Source organism: Astatotilapia calliptera, chromosome 4 (genome assembly GCF_964374335.1).
Source record: "Astatotilapia calliptera chromosome 4, fAstCal68.1, whole genome shotgun sequence".
Taxonomy (NCBI): domain Eukaryota; kingdom Metazoa; phylum Chordata; class Actinopteri; order Cichliformes; family Cichlidae; genus Astatotilapia; species Astatotilapia calliptera.
Window position 1 is genome coordinate 10,507,477 of NC_137425.1, and position 23,589 is coordinate 10,531,065.

At 41.2% G+C, this 23,589-nt stretch overlaps 1 protein-coding gene and 1 long non-coding RNA gene across 5 annotated transcripts in view; both read right to left on the reverse strand.

The window, feature by feature from the left end:
• raver1 (ribonucleoprotein, PTB-binding 1) overlaps positions 1-23,589 on the reverse strand; it is a 31,330-nt gene that overhangs the window by 6,533 nt on the left and 1,208 nt on the right. The window contains exons 2-15 of one of the 4 annotated variants that reach the window (XM_080300216.1): positions 23,362-23,428; positions 21,800-22,269; positions 19,498-19,689; positions 19,148-19,268; positions 18,959-19,062; positions 18,267-18,348; positions 17,827-18,029; positions 17,605-17,686; positions 17,332-17,462; positions 17,051-17,122; positions 16,805-16,939; positions 16,503-16,565; positions 16,274-16,403; positions 12,011-12,499 (exon numbers count right to left, since the gene is read on the reverse strand). In XM_080300216.1, coding sequence (XP_080156342.1) covers positions 12,474-12,499; positions 16,274-16,403; positions 16,503-16,565; positions 16,805-16,939; positions 17,051-17,122; positions 17,332-17,462; positions 17,605-17,686; positions 17,827-18,029; positions 18,267-18,348; positions 18,959-19,062; positions 19,148-19,268; positions 19,498-19,689; positions 21,800-22,269; positions 23,362-23,428 — 1,878 coding nt within the window. In that variant the 3' untranslated portion in view covers positions 12,011-12,473. Of the gene's footprint in view, positions 1-12,010; positions 12,500-14,435; positions 16,404-16,502; positions 16,566-16,804; positions 16,940-17,050; positions 17,123-17,331; positions 17,463-17,604; positions 17,687-17,826; positions 18,030-18,266; positions 18,349-18,958; positions 19,063-19,147; positions 19,269-19,497; positions 19,690-21,799; positions 22,270-23,361; positions 23,429-23,589 lie in introns of those variants that run through there. The other 3 variants (XM_080300217.1, XM_026164589.2, XM_026164590.2) reach the window with 3 other exon arrangements.
• LOC145428247 (uncharacterized) lies at positions 13,088-14,088 on the reverse strand. Its single transcript, XR_013908492.1, has 2 exons — positions 13,487-14,088; positions 13,088-13,422 (listed from the first exon to the last, which is right to left on the reverse strand). It is a non-coding gene; the product is annotated as an uncharacterized LOC145428247 (long non-coding RNA).

Consider the following 23,589-nt stretch of genomic DNA (forward strand, 5'->3'; position numbering starts at 1 on the left):
GTTGCCTGTTGTCTTGAATATTTTAATTTTGTTTAAAAAAATAATAATAATTAATTGTTTAATTAAACGTACGTTAAAAAGTGAGAAGTTGCTCACTTAGAAAAGTGACACAGAAAGTTGCCTGTTGTCTTAAATACTTCTCGTTAAGTGAGAAGTTGCTCACCAAAGAGTGACACAGGGAGTTGCCTGTTATCTTGAAACGTACGTTAAGAAGTGAGAAGTTGCTCACTCACAGAAAGCTAGTAAATAATTAAATTTAATTTTGTTAAAAAAAAAAAAAAAAACGAAAGAAAACTGAAAACGGGTCTCACAGACCCGATTACCATACAAGGGTTAAAAGCAGTAAATTAAAAGCAGAAAGACACAGGAAGTTGCCTGTTGTTTTACGAGAAGTTGCTCGTTAAGCGAGAAGTTGCTCGCTAAGTGAGAGTTGCTCACACAAACAAAAAATTGCTAGCAATAAATTTAAAGTAACCTCAGCTGTGCCGCAGCGAAAATACTAACCTAAATCCTCCTAGCGTGTAAACCCCTCTGGAAATCACTGAACATGGGTCAGAATAATTCAAAGACCACAGACAGGTCCGATAAAAAATCTAAAGTACCTGTAAAACCAAAAATTAATAAAATACAAAATAAAGTCTCAAATAACGGCTCAGTACAACTCCCATTTCCGGTTACGTGTAACCTACGTCCGCGAATCGGTGAAGACGTCCGTGATCACGTATCCAGAACATGCGGGAGTGCTTATGTGACTGACTTTGTTTACAACTTAAGAAGTTCAATGCATTCTAATTTCTTTTCGGAGCCTTATCCCGAACGATTATCGCCAGAAACCAGGTCAGTAGAAATGTTGAATATCATTTGTGATAAGAAAAGTAGTCTACTTAAAAAGTCCTGTAGAAAATATATGACAGAATGCCGCGACGTGATGCATCAAATGTTACCGCTATGGACAAAAGGAGGGTAAATAATGACAAAGTCGCCGATTTCTTTAAGAATCTAAAGAAATTCCTGCTAACAATGTCCAGAGACAAAATTGACTTAAATGCAGTAACTATGTGTAAACAGAAGCCTGATGAATCCATCCTAGTATTCATAAAACGCTTTATGCACTGTTGGACAAGCTAGAGGTGCAAATTTAGCTCAGTTTTCCAGCAGCCGCAGACACCCAAAGCGAAAATGAATTTGTGTATTTAATTTAACATAAAGGGTGAAATGTTTGCTGACACTGATAACAGCTTATGTTTTCTCTGCCCTATGTACCGACATGATGGAGAAGGAACATCCTCTGTGTCAGCTGGACCCTCAGCAGAGAATGAACTCAACATCCTTTTTGTCCGGTACTCTATGTCACACACTGTGCCAAAAAAAAAAAACGTGTACAGACGCCACTACCAGGTAATCCCATGACTGGGAGCCACACTTTTGTTTCTCTAAGGTCAAACAGTGATTTTGTCACATAACTCAGACATAGGTTATGATATAACTACACCATGTCGTCACATAGATCTAACCTATCCTATCCACTGTACTATTTCTGCACTTACGTTGCCAGCTGAATACCAGAATATGACATTGTGGTCAAAAAGTGAGAATGATATAGGATTTATTGACTGCATACCTTATCACGCACAGCTAAAAAACAAAAAGCGAGTATATGTCAGGCAATGTCCCCTTTCCACGGAAAAAGCCGCAGCTCTAGATGTCATCATAGGAGATTTATTGACTACAGGAGTAATAAAGCCCACAGCACCATGTCAATCCTGTGCCAAAGCCTAACAAACCTGGCGTATGGCGTTTCATACAAGACTTGAGGCAAATTAATGCAGTCAACATTCCTCTGCCACCTCTCGTTTCAGATGTTCACAGCATATTGACATGCATTGCATACACATTTTACCGTGGTGGATTTATGCTCCGCTCCTTTTTCTCATGAAGACACACAGCCGTTATTTGCATTCACACATAGAAATAAGCGGTACACTTGAACTCGTTTGCCCCAAGGCATGATAGACAGCTCTGCTGCTTTCTCTATGGTGCTTCACTCCTCCTGAGGGCTGTACTCTGATCCACATGTGGATGACCTCCTCCTCTGTGCTGAAAGTGAAAAACTATGTCAAACTGCTACACACATGCTTCTCCAGCACCTCCAAAAGACTGGCCACAAAGCATCTGCAAAGAAAATGCAGTACTGTCAGACTTCTGTTCAATATTTGGGATTCACACTGTCTCACGGAAAACGTTCCATGACTGCAGACAGGGTCAAAGCTGTGACCTCCGTCCCTCGTCCCACTACACAGAAGGACATGTTGTCCTTCCTGGGCATGGTGAACTATTGCAGACAGTGGATACCAGACTGTTCTTTTCATGACCACATTCTGCGTGACTGTTGTAAAAAAGACAAGCCTCCTCGAATACTGTGATCCACAGAAATGACTGTCTCTTTCAATGCATTACAGGGAGTGCTGACCTCCGCCACTCAAAGGTGCTGCCTGAATTGTTCAGGGAATGCCGGCCTGCCTGAGGGCAGTAGCAGCTTGCTCTATCATGATAAGGGACTGCGAGAAGCTCACACTCTCACATGACACTATTCTACACACCAATCACCAGGTCACGACCATTGTAGCAAACATAACTAAACAACATATGCAAATCTCACTATAAAAGCGAGCAGCACACGTGATTCGCCATGACATTTATTGATACTATTCTGTGTTCTTCTGACCGACAGGATGGCTCAGACAGGCTTGACGATCATGACTGCATGACACGTATACAGGAATCCACAGCACCACGTCCAGATTTAGAGCAAACACCTATCTCAGACTCAGCCACGGTTTATGTGGACGGGTCCTGTTCAAGGCCGAATGACAACTCATTTCTTTGTGGCTATTCAGTGGTAACAGTGCCTGACATCATACTAGAGGCTCACTCATTACCATTTCACTCAGCACAAAAAGCAGAGCTCATGGCTTTAATACGCGCCTGTGAGCTACATTTGGATAAGCATGTGACGATTTACGCAGACAGCCGCTATGCATTTGGCGTTGTGCATGACTTTGGCACATTGTGGAGACAGAGAGGATTTAGATCTGCTGATGGAAAATAAATTGCTAAATTCTGATTTTGTTCAAAGACTTTTTCAGGCTATACAGCTGCCATCGGCCGTTGCAGTTGTAAAAACGAAAGGACACAGTACAGCTGACACAGACGACGCAACAGGTAATGCCTTAGCAGACGTGACAGCCAAGGCTGCAGCTGCATCACAGCTCCCACCTCCGCAGGAAGTATTATCTGTGCCCCTACAGCTGCCACTTGTTACACTCCCAGACTATTTAGGAACAAATGTTGATTTAAAATTCATACAAGAGCAAGCCTCTGCATGTGATTACACCTATTGGGAGAATAATGACTGTACCTTAGATGACAGAGATGGCTTATACAAAATCTTAAGGGTTTGATTGCCCTCCCATATTCCCTGATGCCAGTCCTTGCCCGACATTTTCACTGTGTGAGTCATGTCGGACAAAGAGGGGTAATAGGGGCAATAAAATCAAGATTTGTAATTGAGAAAACATGACATGCAGTAAAAAGCATATTAGCAACCTGTCTAACATGTGCACGAACTAATGTAGGAAGACCAAAAGCAAAACATCAGCATTTACCACAACCAGATTTTCCATTTCATACATTACAAATTGATTTTATACATATGCCAGCGCAAGGAAGTATCAAGTACTTACTGGTAATAGTGGATCAATTTAGTAAATGAGTAGAAGCTTATCCAACCTCAAAAGAAACTGCAGAAGTAGTCTGTCAAAAATTGAGCAATGAAATAATACCCAGATTCGGAATACCTCACCAGATTAACAGTGATAGAGGATCTTCATTCACATTAGAAGTAATTCAAAAGTGTGCTAAAACTTTAATGACCTGTGTCAAATTACTTACTCAAGTCCTGTGTGAGATTAGAATGACTCAATCTGAAGTAACCAAATTATTTCCATTTGAAATAAGACTATTTCCAAGACCATGGTCAGCTTCAAGAGGGGCACCGCTAGTAGAAGGTGATGTATATTGCATTGTCCACTGATGTTCACAACCTGATAGAAAAACTGAATAATAACTATCAGAAAGTTTGTCTCTCTCAGCTTTTCCCCTCCACAGTTCCACCAGTGGAGACAAGGAGATGCATGTTGGAGAAGCCACTAAAACCAAGGACTCTCTGGGAGGCCGCGCGTGTTCCAGCCCCCAGACTGTACTGGCAGTGACGAAGAACCAGCATCCTCACAGACGGACAACCTCAGTGGATTCATGCCAGCAGGGTTAAGACCAGCCCAATCGGACCATCTCAGGCGTCGGATCAAGCAGACGACATCTCCGGCGAGCCAGCGCCCGGAACTAGAGCAAATAAACACACACGGGTAGATGACATCTCCGGCGAGCCAGCGCCAGGATCCAGTGCACACACACAATCACTGATTAACACACAACGCCGGAAAGAGCCAAGACTCAGAAAGCCCTTTGATCCCCCACCTGAACAACAACAAGGTACTCAAACATCCAGCAGGAACAGAAAGCCAAAAGTACCACATGATGTCTAACCTGATAAAGCCAGACTCATTCCATCCTGATAATGGAGAAAATGAAATGCCCATTGTCATCATACGACGCTTATTCTGTGTCTCTCGAACCTGGGACCAGGCCAGGAGACGACTGAAGAACTGTCTTTTTTATATATTTAGGTTATTAATCATATCTACTGCATTAACCTTAGGATTTTTATTTACTATTTCATATTGTAAACTGCAACCCTGTTCACATTTCTGCAAGCCACATTTTCAATGATAACCCATATAGCTACCAGTACAGCCACTTCAATGTATTTGCAATTAGCACAAATTGATCCTGAGGATGTGCCAGATGTTACCAATGATGTTCCTGATGTGTATATTGAACATTAGGTTGTGAACTATTACATTTTATGATTTGCTTTTTATATTATGTTATTACATTTGTGATTTTTCCTTTCTATTTGAGTTATTATTTTTAAAAAATAATAAAAGAGGGGAACTGTTATGATATTTTGATACCACGGTAAGCATTTACAGGATATTGTTTTATACAGGAAAACTGTTACTCAATAAGGCCGATCTACTAGTTGTTTTTCTCTTTCTCTGTGACCCAAGAATTAATGTGAGACTCACAAGCTGGTACCTCAAGGTCGAAAACACCACAGAGATGAGACCACTTCTTTACTCCCATCCTCCCTTTTCTTTATCTCCTGGAAAAGGCTCGTTAAAGGCTAGGTGGTTCGTTTCAGAATTCACTGATGAAAGAACTCTGTATTCTATGTCTAGGAGTGTATTTTGCTGGGATGATCATAAATTGTAGCTGAACTGATAAACTACACACAGGATACTTCTTGGCTCACAAGGCAGGAAGACGTTTCCTTATTTGGTCTGTACCGGTTTGAACTGGGAAAGCTGACACACGAACCTTTTTTCATCTATATAAACTGCTGTGTATCAAATAAACCTTTGAGTTGATTTGGGAAAGCAACCTGAAGCAGTCTGTGTTTCCTTGTTCTCCCAAGCTGCTCCCGGCGCTGTAACTAACCCAGCTGAACGGCATACCTGAGTGTTACTTTAAATAATTAGGAATCTTAGAAGGAAAGGACAAAACTCTGCTTATCGCTCACGCCACGGAGGAAACCCGGGAAGGCAATTTCCTTCAGGTAACAAACACCATCACGCTTGTAGCCCTCGTTTCTACCTGTTGATGTTTCTAAAATAGAATCACTGTAGAGATTTTAAGGTGTCGCGGATAAATACAACAAAATAAAACCAGGACAGGTACCAAAAAAAAAGAAGGGTGCACAATTGATTGGATAGAGCTTCACAGTGCAAATGGATAATGACCCCAAAGCATATTGCAAAAGCAACCCAAGAATTTCTCAAGGAAAGAAATGGGATGTTCTTCAGTGGACAAGTCTGTTACAAGTCAATCTCAGTTCAACAGAATATGCTTTCCAGTCATTGAATACAAAAATGAATGCAAAAAGATCCACAAACAAGCAGGAAGGCAAAAAACACAGCGTTTAGTGACTTTTCTGAGTTCTAGACATCAGGCAATCTTTGCAGAAGATTTCCAAATATTGAAAAACAGTCCTTAAATTTAAAATGATGTTGGTTTGCCCATTCAATTTGGAGTCTCTTAAAATGGGGGAGTCTGTAATTTAAAATCCACTGTGGTGATGTGCAGACGTAAAACTAAAAAGAAAATTCTGTCATTTTCCAGCAAATTACTGATCTAGCTGTTGGTAGGAGAGCTTACCGGGTAAAGAAGGCACGCTAACTATGCAAAGTCTTTCTCCTGTGATTAAATAAACTGGAGCTCTGTCTACCTGTGATGTCTCCAGACAGGCACCGAATCATTACGTCCTTACACATATGCCCTGTAGCCCTGACAGTAAGTCATCACCAGTCAGTGACCTCCGAGAGACCCCTCTCTCAAAGTGACCCCTTGTGGCGCTACCATAGAAAAAAAAATTCTTCACACATACATGTTCCTTGAATGCACTTTCCCGGTCACTGCTGTCCAATATATTATTCATGGTTACCAAGGAAAAGGTGCAAATTATGTTTTTATAAGCACATAAATTATTCATGCACACAAAGATAAGGGCAGGAAAGAAAAATGGTTTTTAAGTAGCCAAAAATAAGCATTTAAAAGTACCAGTAAACACTAGCAGCATGCGTCTAGTCATTATCTGGTGTCAGTCATTATAAGATGTTAAAAAAATGTCAAACAGTCCTGTGTTTTAAATTTTAGATTAAGCCTTTAAAGACATGCTGCTTTTGAATTAGGAAATGATGAATAATTTCAATGGTGTTAATGGGTTGAATGGAAAAATACACTTCGGCTGTAGAGAAATGGAGACGGCAGCGGTCAGAGATACAGTGTTCTAACAATATCTCACAGTTCAGGTGTGAAAATGTAAGAGACTAATGGCGGCTTGAAAAAAATAAGATAAAGGAAAGCTGTGCTTGAGATAAAAGCGTAAGCCATTAATGTTGAGGAGCACGTTACGGGACATGGTATATGATTCAACGAGAGGAGAGAGGACAGGCAATACTTCTTGAATAAATGAGTTTTTAACCAATGTCTGAATCACTTTTATGCACTGGAGAAGTTTAATAAAAGCAATCTGAAGTATCTCTGGACCAAAAAATGAGCCTGACTACTTATAAGTCCAAGAAAAATAGAAATGAAGCGTTTCTGTTTTGGAGTAACTGTTCTTTTTCTTTTTTTTAATCAAGTGTGTTGTTTCTAGACAATAACACAGCACTGGAACACAGCTTTTATTTCCCATAACCTGAAGTGGTTATCTAATTGTGTAGTGCTGCGATAATATAGAGTTACATAGAGGACAGAATGGGGAAGATGAAAATGAAGAGCATAACAATACCTGGGCTTATGTCAGAGGGGATAAGGATGCGTGTTTGCACTTTAAAACATCTTCTATATGGTAATCTTGTTTGGCTGTATAAGCACGAGCAGCATTCAAACTGAATGGGTTTCCCCCTGTTCTAGTCGCTTTCTGCTGGTCTACTGATGTGTTCTTGTGCTTTATAGACTGAATGTTGTGGGGGGGTGGGGGGAGTGGGCTGCTTTCTATGACTAATCCTGCTATAAACAGCTCCTGTGACAGACCCTATTTTATTACACTTTGCTGCTGGTATCTTGAATAAAGCAGGAAAAAAAAGACACTGTAAATATGAATTTAATGCATTTTTTTAATGCACAAGTAGATTACAATGTACATTTAAATGCAATCACTGAAAAACCCTTATTTAATGGACACTGGCAATATAATGAGACAGCAGATACATTTTTGGTTCTACAGCAGTCGTATATAACTTTTTCATTATTTTCATCTTTGCATCTTTGTTAGGAATGATGCTGCTTTTTGGTCTGTCTTCAGAGCTCTCTCTCCTTCTTGTATGTATTTGGGAAAATCGCAGGTTTCAGCAGCATTCACCAGCATTCACCAGCAACTGTGCAGGGTAGCTGTGTGGGTGGAAATATGAAAGGCAGAAATCTAAATGTGTCTGACACAGCGTCCACTGAGCCTCAGCGGATCCCTCTGAGAACTCCGGGTAGACTGGCTGCAGGTATGAGAAACGCAATTCAGCGGCGCCAGAAGCATTACAGATAAATATCGCAGAAATAAACCCAGAGGCTGGAGGAGGGGAGCACAATAGTGGTGGAAAACTACCCATCTTTCTTTCACAATATTCTCATTTCGATTGTCCCTTACAGATTGATGATAAAAACAGCAGTATTTCTTCCTCAGTCTTATTTAAGTGACATGCCATGACAGATCCAATGTCTACCAAAAAAACCCCTCTCTCTGGGAAGTGTCATGAACAATATCATTGGTAAAAGGGAAAAAAAGAGTTTTATGGCTAACTGTGTTTTTACCCGTCAGAGGAGCGCTCCATCAACAGCTCCACTCCTCCAGGCTCAGTGGGACCACCAGAAAAACAGCTAATCAAAACCTTTCATGCTGATGGCTGCTGAGAGAAAAAGAACTACCTCTTGCCTCTTAGCACCTCAGTCTGAAGGGTGAGGGACTTCAATGCAAAGGGCTTTTGCAGCACCACACAACCAATCAACTAGGTGGACGACTTCGAGCTTTTCATTTCTGCCTGATAAGATTTATATTGACCTGCCATCCTGAGTATTCTGAGGAAACCGGGCCTACAAAACACATCTGACATTTCAAGTTGTTCCTTTATGCATCACCTGCTTTTCCTGACGTCTGTTACATGCACACTCACTGTCCACCTTGTTAATGCAAAATATCTAATCAACCAATCATATGACAGCAACTCAGTGCATTCGGGCATATAGACATGGTCAAAACAACCTACAGAAGTTCAAATTGTGCAAAAAAAGCCCTATGATTTCAGTGACCTTGAATGCAGCATGGTTTTCGGAGCCAGACAGGCAGGTCTGAGTGTTTCAGAAACTGCTGATCTCCTGGGATTTTCCTGCACATCCATCTCCAGGGTTTACAGAGAATGGTTTGAAAAAGAGAAAATATACAGCAGCAGCTCGCTTGGTGAAAATGCCTGTTTGGTATCAGAGGTTAGGGGAGAATAACTGGCAGCTTCGAGCTGATAAGAAGGCAACAGTTATTCAAACAATCACACATTATAACCAAGGTAGAAGAGCATCTCTGAATGCACGACATGTTAAACTACAGCCAAGGCTTCAGTTTAAATAGACTCATTATAATAGGACAACAGAAGATTGGAACAGCATTGCCTGGTCTGATGACTCTCGGACTGTAGTGTCATAATTTGGTATAAAAAACATGAAAGCATGGAATTAAGGCAGCTGTGGGAAGCAAACTGCTACTAGGAAGGTGTCCAATGAGCTATATTGTTACACAGCATTGGATGTTCATATTAGAAAATGGCCAGAGTTTCAAATAATGAGGTCAGTGTATGTACAGGTAACTCCTGAGTGCTAAAAAGCACTGAATTTGGCTGTCTTTGGTTTGCTACTTTTGGTTCTCTGTGATGTTTCTTTATGTGTCATCTTCCTGCTGTTCAAACCCCCTGTGCGAGGAGCAACCAATCACACAAAATTTAGCTTGAAGGGTGCTAAACCAGCTTGTTTCAGACAGCAGATGAAATTAGAGGAGCTGCACCAAGGCCCAGTATGAGATGAATAAGGATTATATTGGACTGTGATTCATGCCAGCCTAATCTAATAGAGTTTAACTATAAGACTATGGTGTTGGAAATGAGCATAATAGGTCCCCTTTTAGTATGAAGCTGTCTAATCAGATCTCAGTTTGACACATTTCTTCAGTTGTTTTTAGTTTTTGACAACCTGTCTGTTGTTCAGTAATTATCCATCCAGGGAGCACAAATTATCCTCCTGGCAGCAACCTGCTTAACATTCATACAGGTCACATTCACAGCAATACAGCACTGATAGAGCACATTAGAAGCGGCCCTGTATCTCCCCGTTAACAAGATGTAAATGAGATTCACGGCAAAGGGCAAAGGCACCTCAGTGATAACAGCTGAGGCGGGTTTGGTTATCAGTTATTAAGGATTGTATACATCATAAGATACGAGTTAAGGTTAAAAGCCTTGTTTTTTTCCCATGTGAGAGAAGACAACAAAGAAAGAGAGGTTTTGTTGAAGGTTTACAGATGCTTTGAAGCATGTTTCCTTTTGTTTGCTCCGGGTTTTCTGTCTACCACACCCATTCCTCAAAATCTGTGTGCAGACACGTAGTCTTTACGGTTGATTACTGAGCCAATGAAGCAAAACATCAGCTGGCTGTGTGTGTAATCACTGCTGATTGAAACGACGCACTTCTAGGTTCTGGTTCATTACTTAAATATAACTGGGATGAAATATAACCAGTATGTCAATTCATGCTGCTTAGAACTGTGAAGGAGTTCTTAACCTTTTATCTCGGGCATGTAAGTTGGCTTATGAGATTTTTAGTAATGTAAATGCTCATATGTCAAAGTCAAAATGTTAAATTTCTAACTCTGAACTAATCTAATTCACTGGCAAACTCAGACTGTAAATAGAAGTTGGACATAGCCAATGTGATGTCACCCATTGGTTAGTGAGGTATGTTTATGAAGGCTCAAGCTGTCGCTATCTTGCCATTTTGGAATTGGATATGACGATAGAGAGGTGGATCTGACTGAGAAACGGATATAAAGGCGACCGTATGAGGCGACCGTGGCTCAGGGGGTTGGGAATCGCATCTGTAACCGGAAGGTCGCCGGTTCGATCCCTGGGCTCTCATTCCTGGTCGTTGTGTCCTTGGGCAAGACACTTTACCCTACTTGCCTACTGGTGTTGGCCAGAGGGGCCGATGGCGCGATATGGCAGCCTCTCTTCTGTCAGTCTGTCCCAGGGCAGCTGTGGCTACAACTGTAGCTGCCTCCACCAGTGTATGAATGTGAGAGTGAATGAATAGTGGTATTGTTAAGCGCTATGGGTGCCTTGAAAAGTGCTATATAAATCCAATCCATTATTATAAAGGAGGATAATCACTGTGTAGACCTGCCCTAAACTAAACCCTTTTTAAAAACATATCCTCCTTTTTCATTCGAATGCTCAGTGACCAAAATTTACAAAATGAATATCATGTTAAATTCAATAATACTTCAATAAGACTGGCAACTGACACCACTCGGTTACTTATGTCTTGTTCTGCAATTTTACCGGATGATTATGTTCACTCGTGATGACCTCAGGTTACTCATGCAAATATAGTTCCTAGTGTCAATATGACTTTTTGCATAGACACCGTATGCAATCAAGTGGCGCGAAATACAATTTTGCTTTGGCATGTGTCTCTTAATGCTGTGTTTGGCATGAATAAACCATAAAGCTGCGTGCACACTGGCAGCGATTCGCTCATCGCTTTTAAGCTGATAGCTGTAAACTTGTGGACATTCCAAACTCCGGTCGCCTAGGTGACCCTCTAACAAATAAACTTAGTAGTGTTCTTCACTCATCGTCTCTTTAGTCACTTGCCTGAAAGTTTACAGTAGGTCCTGCTCAGTTGACGTCACCAGCAGTTATTTTGCACGTAGTTGCTTGAAGTTGCCAAATATGATGGACTTTCTATGGTCGCCGTGAATCACTTTCAGTGTGTCCGCAGCTCAAGAGAGAAAGGGCACTCAAACAATGCTGGAGTGCAGTCAAATAGTTTAGCTTAGGAGCGTTCCAGAGTGAAGTGACACGGAAGTATCTGCATAACAGTCATAATAAGAGCTAGTTGAATTCTCTAAATACAAAAGAAAGCTTATTCACTCCACTTAACAGGATATAGTGGACCGTTCTTTATGAAAGAATAACTAGACCATCCAATTCACAGCAATGCACCATCCATGAAAATGATCAACAAACCTGGCAACATGACTGTGAGGGCCTGAGACAGTTACGCATGAGGACAATTTTGAGAAAAAACGGGTTTTAATGATCCAAAAATGCAAAGAATAAGTTATACAAAAGTCATCTAATACTACCGGGCCCTTTTGAACAGAACTAAAATAATAAAGTCAACAGGAAAAGAAACCTAACCACTCAACAGATCCAAAAACTAAGCTGACAAAAGGGACTAAACTACTGGCTTATCAAACCAGTTTTACACACAAGAGGGAGCAAATACTAACAAATGATTTAATATTGAAGAAACAAAACCAATAGTCAGTTTAATAATTACTTTAAATGAATAATAACCAAATCCAAACATAACCAAATACTAACTCGGGAGTTAAAACAGACAACATATTTAAGATGAATGACTTAATCATGCCTCTGACTATGAGCAGTGTTTGGCATGGCCCAGTTGGCACTTCCTGTATGTAAAGCTGCCTTCAAGAGCACATCTTTTGCTCCCCGTGATGCCAGCAGGCCTCAGCAGCCAAACGGACGCTCCAGCACTGGCAAAACCAGAGAAAGAAATTAATAATGAATAAAATAAGAGAATTTAACAGAGCTGAACATATGAAACTGAACTAAATCTACGTATTTGTATTGCGCACAATGTACTTCAACAGTGCCAAATAAATCTTGCCATGACATGCAAACTAGAGAATTTTGTTGATTTATGTGTCTGTGTGTGATATTTATGGAATTACACAGCAATTTTAGAGTAATTGTAAGTGTTGGCTCATGGGGTTACCGATTTGTTAGCTGCGTGTCTGCAGGTGCAGCCATCACAAGGGTGCAAATGTGGATTTCTATTTTCCATTTCGTGTGAATGACCTGCTGATGTGTTCTGAAGTGTCAATGACTCTGAACATCACGCCGCTGTAATAAAATCTCCTTGTTTTGATGAAGAATGTAGATTTATAGAAACTCTGAATCCAGATTATTTAACACGTCAATGTGTTTAAGGTTTGCCATGATTCACTTTGCATTACTTATATTTGTTGTTGCATTTTTTCTTTTTTTAAAGTAGACTTCTGAAGAAACAATTTTTTGTATTTAAAAAACCAAAATAAAATAGAAATGTAGAGGAAAGATTGTTAGTTTTAATATCTGTTAGTTTGGTGACAACTTGCCTGATGAGTCATTAATAGACGTGTTTATTTAGACTCTGGATATCTACAAAGCTCAGTCAACCGCTTTCAAAAAGTCTAACAAAAACTAAACTGAAATAAAATCTTGTCTGGAAATAATGAAACTAAACTGAATTCAAAACTTTTTTCCAAAAGTTTTTTTTTTTTTTTTTTTTTTTTTAAATTTCAAAATGAAATACAAAAACTTATCAGAAGAAGAGGTTGATTTGATTGATGAGAGTTTTGTTTTTTGTTAAATTCCAACCTTTATAACAACATTTTTAATCAGAGGTTTAGATGACCTTGAAGCGCCTTGAGGCGACTTTTGTTGTGATTTGGCGCTATATAAATAAAATTGAATTGAACCTCTCTGCACACAATGCTTCCCTTTTCTTGAGTCCTTAAATTGTCTTCACACCTTTCCTTGACCTTGTGATATTTTTCACTGAGCTTGAGGGGAGAGAGAGGGAAGAAGAAGGAAAAAAAAAAAAAAAAAAAAAAAAAACATGAGGCGAAAGAGGCACGTCGTCATTTTTGGACTATTCAACCGCAGCTCCAGAACTGAAATCTAAGGAACAGTCCAACAACGGTAGAAGAAAAACTTCCAAGGGAGAGAAGCTTTTCTTAGAGACTCCTTTTAGGTCATCATTTTTATGAAATTTGACTGGTCGTTTCTACACATGCACTTTTTATGGCTTTAAGATGAGAAAATAACTGCCCACAGGTGTTTGAAGATAAGAGACTCCTGACAGGACTCTCTTACCATACGGGAGCTGAGCGTATGCGTTTGGGTGACAGATGGATGTATTAGATGTCCGTGGGGCACCTTTGACCTTTTAGTACAACTAACGCAAACAGTAAGAAAGCCCAAATACCTCATGGGGGAAGAACTCATTTTAAAAACCCATCTTTGCTGTCCCTCTTGTCACCAAATGCTGTACATCTTTTCAAAATTTTCAATATTCAGCAAAAGCCCCAAGATTTCTTAGGTGACATGTCTGTTTATGAAAGCCTAAATAAAAATCGTATTCTAATAGTCAATTTATATTAACAGCCTCTACACAACAATTATCAGGTGCATTCTATAATCAAGATTTCTGGATTATAGGGTAGAAGTTTCATTTAAAAAAAAAAAAAAAAAAAAAAAAAAAAAGCTCTAAAAGTAAGCTGTGAATGACAGCCACATTAAGACGCTGAAGTTGAACTAATTGAGGTCTAGCCTATGAGGTTAAATGTAAGAGCAAAACAGACAGCCATTCGATCCAAGTAAGGCTTCACATTTAGACACAATTCAAAAAGAGTTCAGAGAAAGTGGTGAGTTTAAATAACATTTACTTGCGCACATCACACACACACACGCATACAGAGACAATCATGGTGGTACAGATGAGAGGACAGCAGTTAAAAAAAAAAAAAAAAAAAATCCAATCAAAATAAGTGATGATCATACAGTACAGCTGCATCTCTTGGTCCATACACAACATGAGCAGTCTGCTGTGTTGCCACTCTTCACTTCCAAAAAAAAAAAAAAAAAAAAAAAAAACGAGCAGCAAATATTCAAAAAACACCAGAACCAGAGGCAGGTGTCATTAAGGAAAACAAATGTTTTTAGACTCAAGAAAAGGGAGGAGGGGAATCTTTAACTATTTACACAGCAAATAAACACAAATTGTAAATGTAGATGGAAGCCAACACAGGGCAGGATGAGATCACAGAAAACACAGTTAAGACTCAAGTGTAGCTGCATTTCCTAGCAGAAGTCAGAGGTAATGGGTTTTCACAATCAAACCGTCAACCAGATAATTATTCTTTTTTAAAAAAAAAAATTAAATAAAAATAATACAAGGACAATCATGTCACTGACCAATCACCTGCCACAAGCTTCCAGCAGTATCTCCAAAGACATACTGAACCCCCAATATCATCTGAAAACTAAACAGAGGCTGTCCATCGTTCCAGCTGCCGTGTGCTCGTCGGGAGAAGCCGGTTCAACTCACAGTTGAGCCCCTCACTGAGAACACCGAGCCGCTCCTGTATTCATGCACAATCTGCTGGCAGCTGGAGAGATGGCATGCAGCGCTATCTGCACCTGCCCGCACCCTTCAAGGGGTGGGGCAGCGTTCACGGTTTTATAAAACATTCAAAAATGTAAACATGGCAACACAGAACTCACATAAACACAGAAAATACGTCGACTCCTGGACATACATGAGTGAGAGGGGGACTTGAGATGGCATTTTTATACAGGTGAGAACACATGACCGGTGCCCTCCAAGTGCATCACTCAACAACCAGTGTAGAGAACAGACTCCATGAACAGGCTGGAGGGTGTGGTTAGAAAGACAAAACAACGTGGAAAAGTTCAGGCTCAGGAAACATCCCAGGTTTGTAAAAAGCTTCGCCTCATAACACCACACAACCATCACTGGTGGATGGAAAGCTGCAGGTTAACAATTAGGAAATGTTTGAAACCAGAAATGTTATAAAGCAAAATTTACAACCGTGTGGTAGGAAGGGGGAAAACAAGACACCATAACACCATCTCATTATACAAACTCATGAACTTTTTACATGGAATACGGTAGGCTTTTTTTTTTTTTCTTTTCTCCCACAAAGTAAGAGCCTTCAAAGCTTGTTCTTACACTATGCAAGTCCCTTTGCCTGAAACTGTGGACAGCGTCACTTTGGTGAGATGTTAAATCACTTTTATTTTTTTAAAAGCAGCCGCTAGTTACCATTGAAACTGGCCAAACTGCAGATCTGCTGATATACCTCACTCACAGGAATTCCCAAAAAAAAAAAGAAAAAAAAAAAAAGATTGTATTTACTAATGAACCACTTTTTCTCCTTAATTTACAAGGTTTTCAACAGGAAGTTCAGGCAAATAAAAATTTAAAACTGAAATGTACAAAACACAGTAAAATCATATATACAAAAAAAAAAAAAAAAAAATTTTGAAGGTTTTTCCACAGAGTGACAAACAGGCTGCACTACTCTGCAGCCTCCAGAGGTCACTCACACGTGCATATGGGACAATAAATCCGAGGACCACCAAATTACTGAGTCCATTGGAGAATATGGGAGAGGAGATGCTACTCCATCCTGGCTGCTGAATGGCTACTCGTTACAGCTGTACTCAGAATATACGCTTACGCTTAAGATAGGAGTCTGCGTAGTGACCGCCGAGGCCTTGGGAGTGCTGGCCCACATAACCGCCTTCAGGGCTCGGCTCGGGAGACGGGATCAGCCGGGAGAACGTGCGCTTTTGGCTACCGATGGGAGTCTATAATTACAAGAAAAAGAGGAGGGGGTGGGGTTAAAATCAAAACAGAAACTTCAAAAAGAAAAATATGAAACAATAACATTGAAGCCTATAAATTACCTTCATAACATTCTCCACACCTGCAGGGTAGTTGGTGTGGCTCACAGGAGGCATTCCCACAGCCTAAAGACAAACAACCACTCATCATTTGACTTCAACTCAAGCGCTCACAGTGCAACATTAATTATTAAACACAGACTTATTCTTGGCACCTAACCCTCCACTATTTTATTTTTATTTTATTTATTTATTTTAATCCTTCTAGTGCTATCCTCAGTATTCTTGCACTGACAAATAATCAATCCTTCATATATATCAAAAAAAAAAAAAAAAAAAAAAATCAATGCAAAGCTTTTGCTTACCCTGTTGAGCTTGGGGGTGGGAAGGCTCCCATTACAGGAGCTCTCAGACCCTGAGCTGAAATATGAGGACAGAGGTGGGCTTGGAGGGTAACTGTAGGGGGGGAACCGCTCACTGTATTCAGCGCAATGAGAGGCCTGCAGAGACAGACAAGTTCACAGCTATGTTACTACAGGGAGGCGTGCATTTAATTTACTGACACTACAAATGTCCTCAAGTCAGCTTTGAAACAGTTGACAAAGCACTACCTGCTGACCGAATCCTGCCAAGGCCCCGGCATCAAGATTCTCCTGCTGTTCATACAAGTGGGCAAGGGGATCCTGAGGAAAGACACCAGATGGCATCGGACCAGATTGTGTCATAAAACCACTAAATGAGCAGCCAAGCGCTATACAGTAAATTCAACAGGTCACAATGACTAGAGCAGTAAGGAAGACAAGGAAAAACAAAAAACACACAACCCATCGATGCAGAAATACACATTTAAAAAAAATAATCAGGAGTCTGAGCAGCAATGATTCATAGTTACCCGATGGAGTGGGGGGTACTCAGGGCTGTAGGAATCCTGGTAACGCAGGTTGTAATTCGGTTGCATGCTCTGGTTGGACACGTTACTCAGTGTAGGCCGCCTTCTGTAAGGGTGAGGTCTGCAGCTTCCTCCTGGAGGAGATGCACGGTATACAAATATATCCTTGATGCATCCAACATCATCTCTCAGTTGAAGCAGCAAACAAGAACAGACTGTAAAAGTAGATAAAATCTTTACCGCTCATGCGAGCACAGCAAAAAAGCAGCACCTCACCTGAGGAAAACGCGTTGCTGACATTGAGGAAGGGACTCTGGGGAAGGTTTGCATCTTTTGCAGGATCTCCTAGTATGGAAACCTGACATGAAGTTTAAAAAGAAAAAAAAGATGGCTTATTTTTACATTTCCTGCACAGAATGAGGAATGAGAATGAAGAGGGGAAAAAAAGCAGTTGAAGGACTGAAGGCATTTTAAAAAGGCAATTACTTGGGAACTCACCCCTTGTGCTGTGAGGCCATCTGCCCCGATCATGCCACCCAGCAGGGGTATAGAGATCCCCGGCAGGGTCGGAGAGGAGGTCTGGGGGAAGGGACAAGCCGACGTGGGGGACTCCTGATCCCTTGAAAGAGTTCTGCCACGTGGCATTGGCTTCAAGGGGGGTAGAGGATCTGTCTGAAGAGCCAGTCCAGGGACAATACCACCTATGGTGATTAGAGACTTCAGCGTAAATGACAATCACACATTTCATTTTTAATCTTCTCCTTCAAGCTTTTCAGAGGAAATTAGATATGCATTCTGTTTTAATTTGGGTAACATAAGTAATGTAAGGAGTAAGACGCCTGATGGACAGGCTAATGGCAATGCAGATGTTTATCATCAAAAGCAGACATGCAGTCTGTGGCTGAAGGAGCCACGGCTGGAGTGGACTGATGCCAAACCTTGGGGCAGGTCTCCGAGCAGATGGACTCCCTGCTGGACAGGCAGAGAGGCCAGAGGATTCTCCCCAATAAGTCCCGGCTGCTGACCAAGAGGGAAAAAAAAAGAAAAAGAAAAAAAGTTCAGTCACAACAGGGTCACTCAGCCGCACTGCAACATCAAGGTGACGAAGAACTGCTCAACTAAACTTAACACATGCATTCAGCAAGTTTACTTACTGTATATGCAATTATGTCCTTACAGGATGTACCTTTACAATTCTGGCATACAGCATAATAGTACATCTACCGCATTACTCAGCACCACTCGAAGGAACACTCCACACATACACGCACAAAAAAACCCCTCACTTTCCTAGCAAGAGCTTACCCACCCAGGCAATAGGTTTTCTATCAGCATTCACATAAAAAGAAGAAAGGGCCAGAATCCATCTAACTTCAGCTCCAACTCACACACACACTGATGGCCAACCATAAAAACCGTTATCACTCACACAAGGCACTAGAGGGTTTTCTTTATTGTGTAGCACCTGAGCCCACAGAAGAGGATTTCCCAGAAGGGCTTGCTAATGGTAAAGAGGGACAGAACAGAGTGGGGAACAAAGTCTGTGAGTAGGAGAGGATGAATCAAAAACGGGCAGGAAGCAAAAGCAGGGAAGAACATGACGGAGCAAAGATGGAAAAGGCAGCGGTACCTGCTGAGCCTTGGCCTGGTTCTGAAGGAGCAGCTGGAGCAGGGCGGCCGTGAGAGCGGGGTTGGCAAGCAGTGGCGGTATGGCGGGGGCCGCACCGAGGAGGCCTGCGCATAGACAAAGATTAAGATCCACCGCAGGAGAACGAATAATAGCAATAAAACAGATTAAAAGCAGCTCACGGCTCCTCACCTTGTTTATGTCCCTGTGTCAGTGGGTTGAGCAGCATCTTGAGGGCGGCGGGGTTGCTGAGGCCTGTGAGTATCTGCATGGCTGTCGGATCAGGGAGGAGTCCTTTACCCCTGTTTACAGCCTTGAGAGGAAGGAAACAAAGCAAAGACTCAGAACAAGACCAACAAATAACCAAAATTTTTTCCATTAATCTGAAATCACGTGATGAGCCAGCTCCTCTGTGAGAGTTATATAACAGCAATGCTTCCAAGTCGTGTCCAGTAACGTAATTTTAACTACAGCACGAACTCAAAGGCAGCAATGTTATGCCTTAAGGGCTCAAGCAAAGACTGTAGATTGGAATACAGTACCATGGTTTGTGCAGCAATCAGAGCAGCCAACATGCTTCTTCCAGGAGGACCCGGGGCACAGAAGGACACCCTGATATGTGTCCCACCCAGCAGTCTGCCATCTGTGAGTCGCTGTGCTTCCTCGGCCATCTCTGCAGTGGCAAACTCCAGCACTGCAAAACGCCGGAAACTTCCATCTTGTCCCTGAGCCAACTGTGGAGAGAAAAATTGAGGCAGCAATTTTTCAAGCATATAGAGAAAAACAAAAAACCCAAAAAACCCTGCAGCCAATGAATAAGATGCACACACACACAGAGAGTGGAAGCCAAGTGGTTTTCACTTACACCCTCAGTGTTCACATATTTTAGCACAAATTTGGAGAAAGATGGGGGAAAAAAAATCTCATGGAATTTATAGTTAATAAAAACTCAGGATTACCACAGAGAGAAACAGCACTCACTCAGAATTCTGCAACAGTAGTATAAGCTCTTTAAAACCTAATTATCAGGAAAAGTTGACAGAATTTAAATGTTCGAGGTTGCAGTGGTGACTCTACATATGCAACTTTTACATCCTGGTGACCGCTGAAACTCACTTGTTTAAAAATAAATAAATAAATAAATAACTGCCTGGTGGTGTTGGAGGCCGCTACCGAGGGGCAAGACTTGCTTCACAAAACACCCATCGCAGCATTTGGTGAATTCTGAGCTCAGATTTACATGAGAAGTGCTACATGCTAAACATGCAACCATGTAGTGGCAGATATCGCTACTCTGTTTTGTTTGTTATTGTAGCAAAAACGTCAAGATTGCGTGTCCAACTGTTTCCATGCAGTGAATTAGAATGGCAAATCTTGAACATGTTCATATAAATAATAATGAAAAAAAAAATAAAGCAGCAATTTTATATATACCTGGTGAGCACTCAACCAAAAGTTATGGATCTTTCCCCATTCATTAAGATAGGAGCTTCAAATAACTGTCAAGATGGCTACAGCACCAAAATTGTGTCTCAGGCTGCTGCTGAGCTGAAACAATCTACATAATTTCCCCAGGCCTGGATGGAAAATATCATTAGGTCAAGGAAAGATCAAGGTGAATTGATAAAGAAAAATAGAAGCAACACAAACTGAATTGGGGTGAAGCTTCTACACAGCTCACGATTATTATTTTAACATGACCCTCAATCCTGATTTATATAGCCTTTTTAAAATCTATATACGCGAGTTTTATCATAGCAGTGTGATGTTTGTAGTTCACCTGCTGGTTTAAGAGTCTCTTAGTTAGGAACAAATTAGCACGATATGACACGAAATGGAAAACCCTTTTCTAATTAACATTTTATAGTATCTGCACCAGGTGACACTCCTGTTGATTGTTTTCATCAAAGTTCTCATTGGGGGATGGTGTTGCCTCCTTTCTTTTCATAAAGGAAGTTTCAGTGTATCCTATTCTAAAAGGTGGCAAGAAAAGACATAAGAAGGAAGCACTCTAGAAATTTTTGGAGTACTAAGACTCTTCAAAAAGCACTTACTACGGCTGCCACCTGGATACTTATGGGTCACTTCACTCAGTGAATTTTGATTAGGAATGCTACTATTTGTCAGCACCCTTTGCTTTCATTTATGGTTTGGCAAATTTCAAATAACCCACTGAAATTTGCATCTCTAAAGTCCCAGATCAAAATCTGTTTTACCTTTTAAGGCCCTTTAATCACCACATCAACCACTATATATGGCTTTGTGTTGTTTTTAGTGGTACTCTGCTCTTACCATGATGCAACCGTCTGGTTTTATGAATTTGATAAAGCTGCAGTGATATCACAGTTTCCTATTAAAACCATCATATGGCTCCTAATTATTATGACTGTTCAGTCTGGAAACAACAGAAAACTACGACTGTGTCCTGCTCAAAAGGACACAGCTCTCTCCCATTCCAGAAAAAACCTGCTGAATGACACCACCTGGGGGTGTCAGGTGGTCATCACCATAGAAACCAACAGTTGCTATTGCTATAGTAACTTTGAGTGGCCACAGGAAAACTGGGGTAAAGGTGAAAGATCAAATATGGATTGCAGTTTCACAGTGACTCAGTAGTGCAGTCATTTTGCACACCTTCAGGGACAATTTTACAACTTTGTGATGGATTTTAGCAGCTTTTAAAGCACTCAACTTTTATTAATGTGGGCATTTGCTGTATAAAACAATAGCCACACAAAGAAATGACAAAAAAGTTAATGATCGCTGCTGTGTGCAATCAGTATGCTGTAGACTTCTGAAATCATTCACTTGAAGTATTGGGCTTGTGTGCAGTAAAAATCTGACCTGGCAGAAAACTGGCGTGTGGGTGTCAGCCAGGGCACTGCGGAGGTCTTGGGCTGTCAGCAGGCTCTGAGGCAGGCGGTCCACGCACAGGCATTTGGAGTGCAGCAGTGGATATGTGAGGGAGCCCACCTCAGTCCAGTGGACGTAAAGCATACGGGAGCCCAGCTGCTTCCCCAGGAGCTCCGATTTGGCCCTGGCCGCAGAGTCCTTCTTCATGTACTCCACAAAACCGTAGCCCTTGGAATGCCCTGAGGTGGCACTGTACACCAGGAAGCAACGCTCCAGGTTGCCGAAGGGGCGCACCAGTTCCTCAAACTGCTGTTGCGTGAATGCACGGGGCAGGTTGGCGATGCACAGCAGAGCATCTGTCGGCTGCAGCTGCACAGAGATCTCCCGGTCCCGCAACACATGCTGGTGGAACTCTTTGATGGCACTTTGTGCTTGTTCACCATTAAGTAGGGTCACAAATGCTTTGAGTAACACGGGAAAGGAAACAGAAGAGAGAAACAAATTGGTGTAAGGCAAGGGAATGACATTGTTCAGGTGGCATAAAGTCAGATTTATTTGTACTCAGCAGGTGTCAGGGAGCAAACCCTGCCTGTGACGTTTTTGCCTCTAGCAAGGCTGTTAAAACAGTTCTGGTGGCACAATATCAGCACACAGAATCCTTTGTGTTGGTGTAACTTTACCCCTTGTTTAAACTACAATGCCTGTCAGTCCAGCAAGAATGAAATCAACATCTTGTTACCCATGTTATGAAAAAGAAAGAAGGCGTGAAAAAGTTTTCCAGTTTTGTCTGAAAGCCATGAGAAGGGGAGGAAAATAAAAAATAAAAAAAGTAAGAAGTTAGTTTGGCAGCCAACTCTATATTGTTAAAAAAAAAAAAAAAGCGCCATCTAAATGTCACTGGTTTTCTTCCATATCAGCTTGCTGGATACCAGGCATACCCTGAAAATACCATCTGCCTCACACAATTTTCTGGCCTATTATCATGATCATCACCCATTTTCTAGTGAAATATTACTGCAAGAATGCATAGATATTTAATTATTTATATTCTAATCTGATATTTTACATTTTATACATTTAAAAACAAGCAACTCTAGCTGGACAAGATGGCAGATCACACCGAGGGGCATGTGAGGTAACACATACACAGATACACAGAGAGCCCATCGATCTTATCGCACTTGAACTGACAATGTAACGTGACACCACGACAAGCGAGCATCAACAGTCGCCAAAAAGAGAGATCTGCAACTGTGTGATAATAAGTGCAAGAGAAGGCACACCGTGAAAACAAAGTCTTTAATTGAGGTCTGGCTGCTTTCTCCCGAACCCCTTTTCATGTTCAGTATGTCCATTGAAAGTCATTAACTAAGCATGCTCCAAATCTGGAGAGCCCGATTTACTTTTGTTTGCTACAGAGTTCACTGTCAGATTAAATTTTAAAGGGGCGTAATAGAGCAGATCCATCCTGATCCCCACCTCCTCCAACTTGCAGACGCCAAACTTGCCAAATTGCCTTGCTCAGTCCAACATGGTTGAGCAGTTAGACCTACCTGTGCCTTTGTACTTGTCAACAAAGCAGTACTTCAGATCATAGCTGCCCAAGAGCTCATGGACCTCCTGTAAAAAGAAAGAGACAATGATTAACTGCAGATGTTTAAATGTGTAAATAACATTTGACTTTAGGAGGTCGTTGGTTAATTGAAGATTTCAATCAACCCCCTCTCAGCCAATTAGCTCGTTGATATACACTGGGGGGTGGGGGATCAGTGCACCTGCTG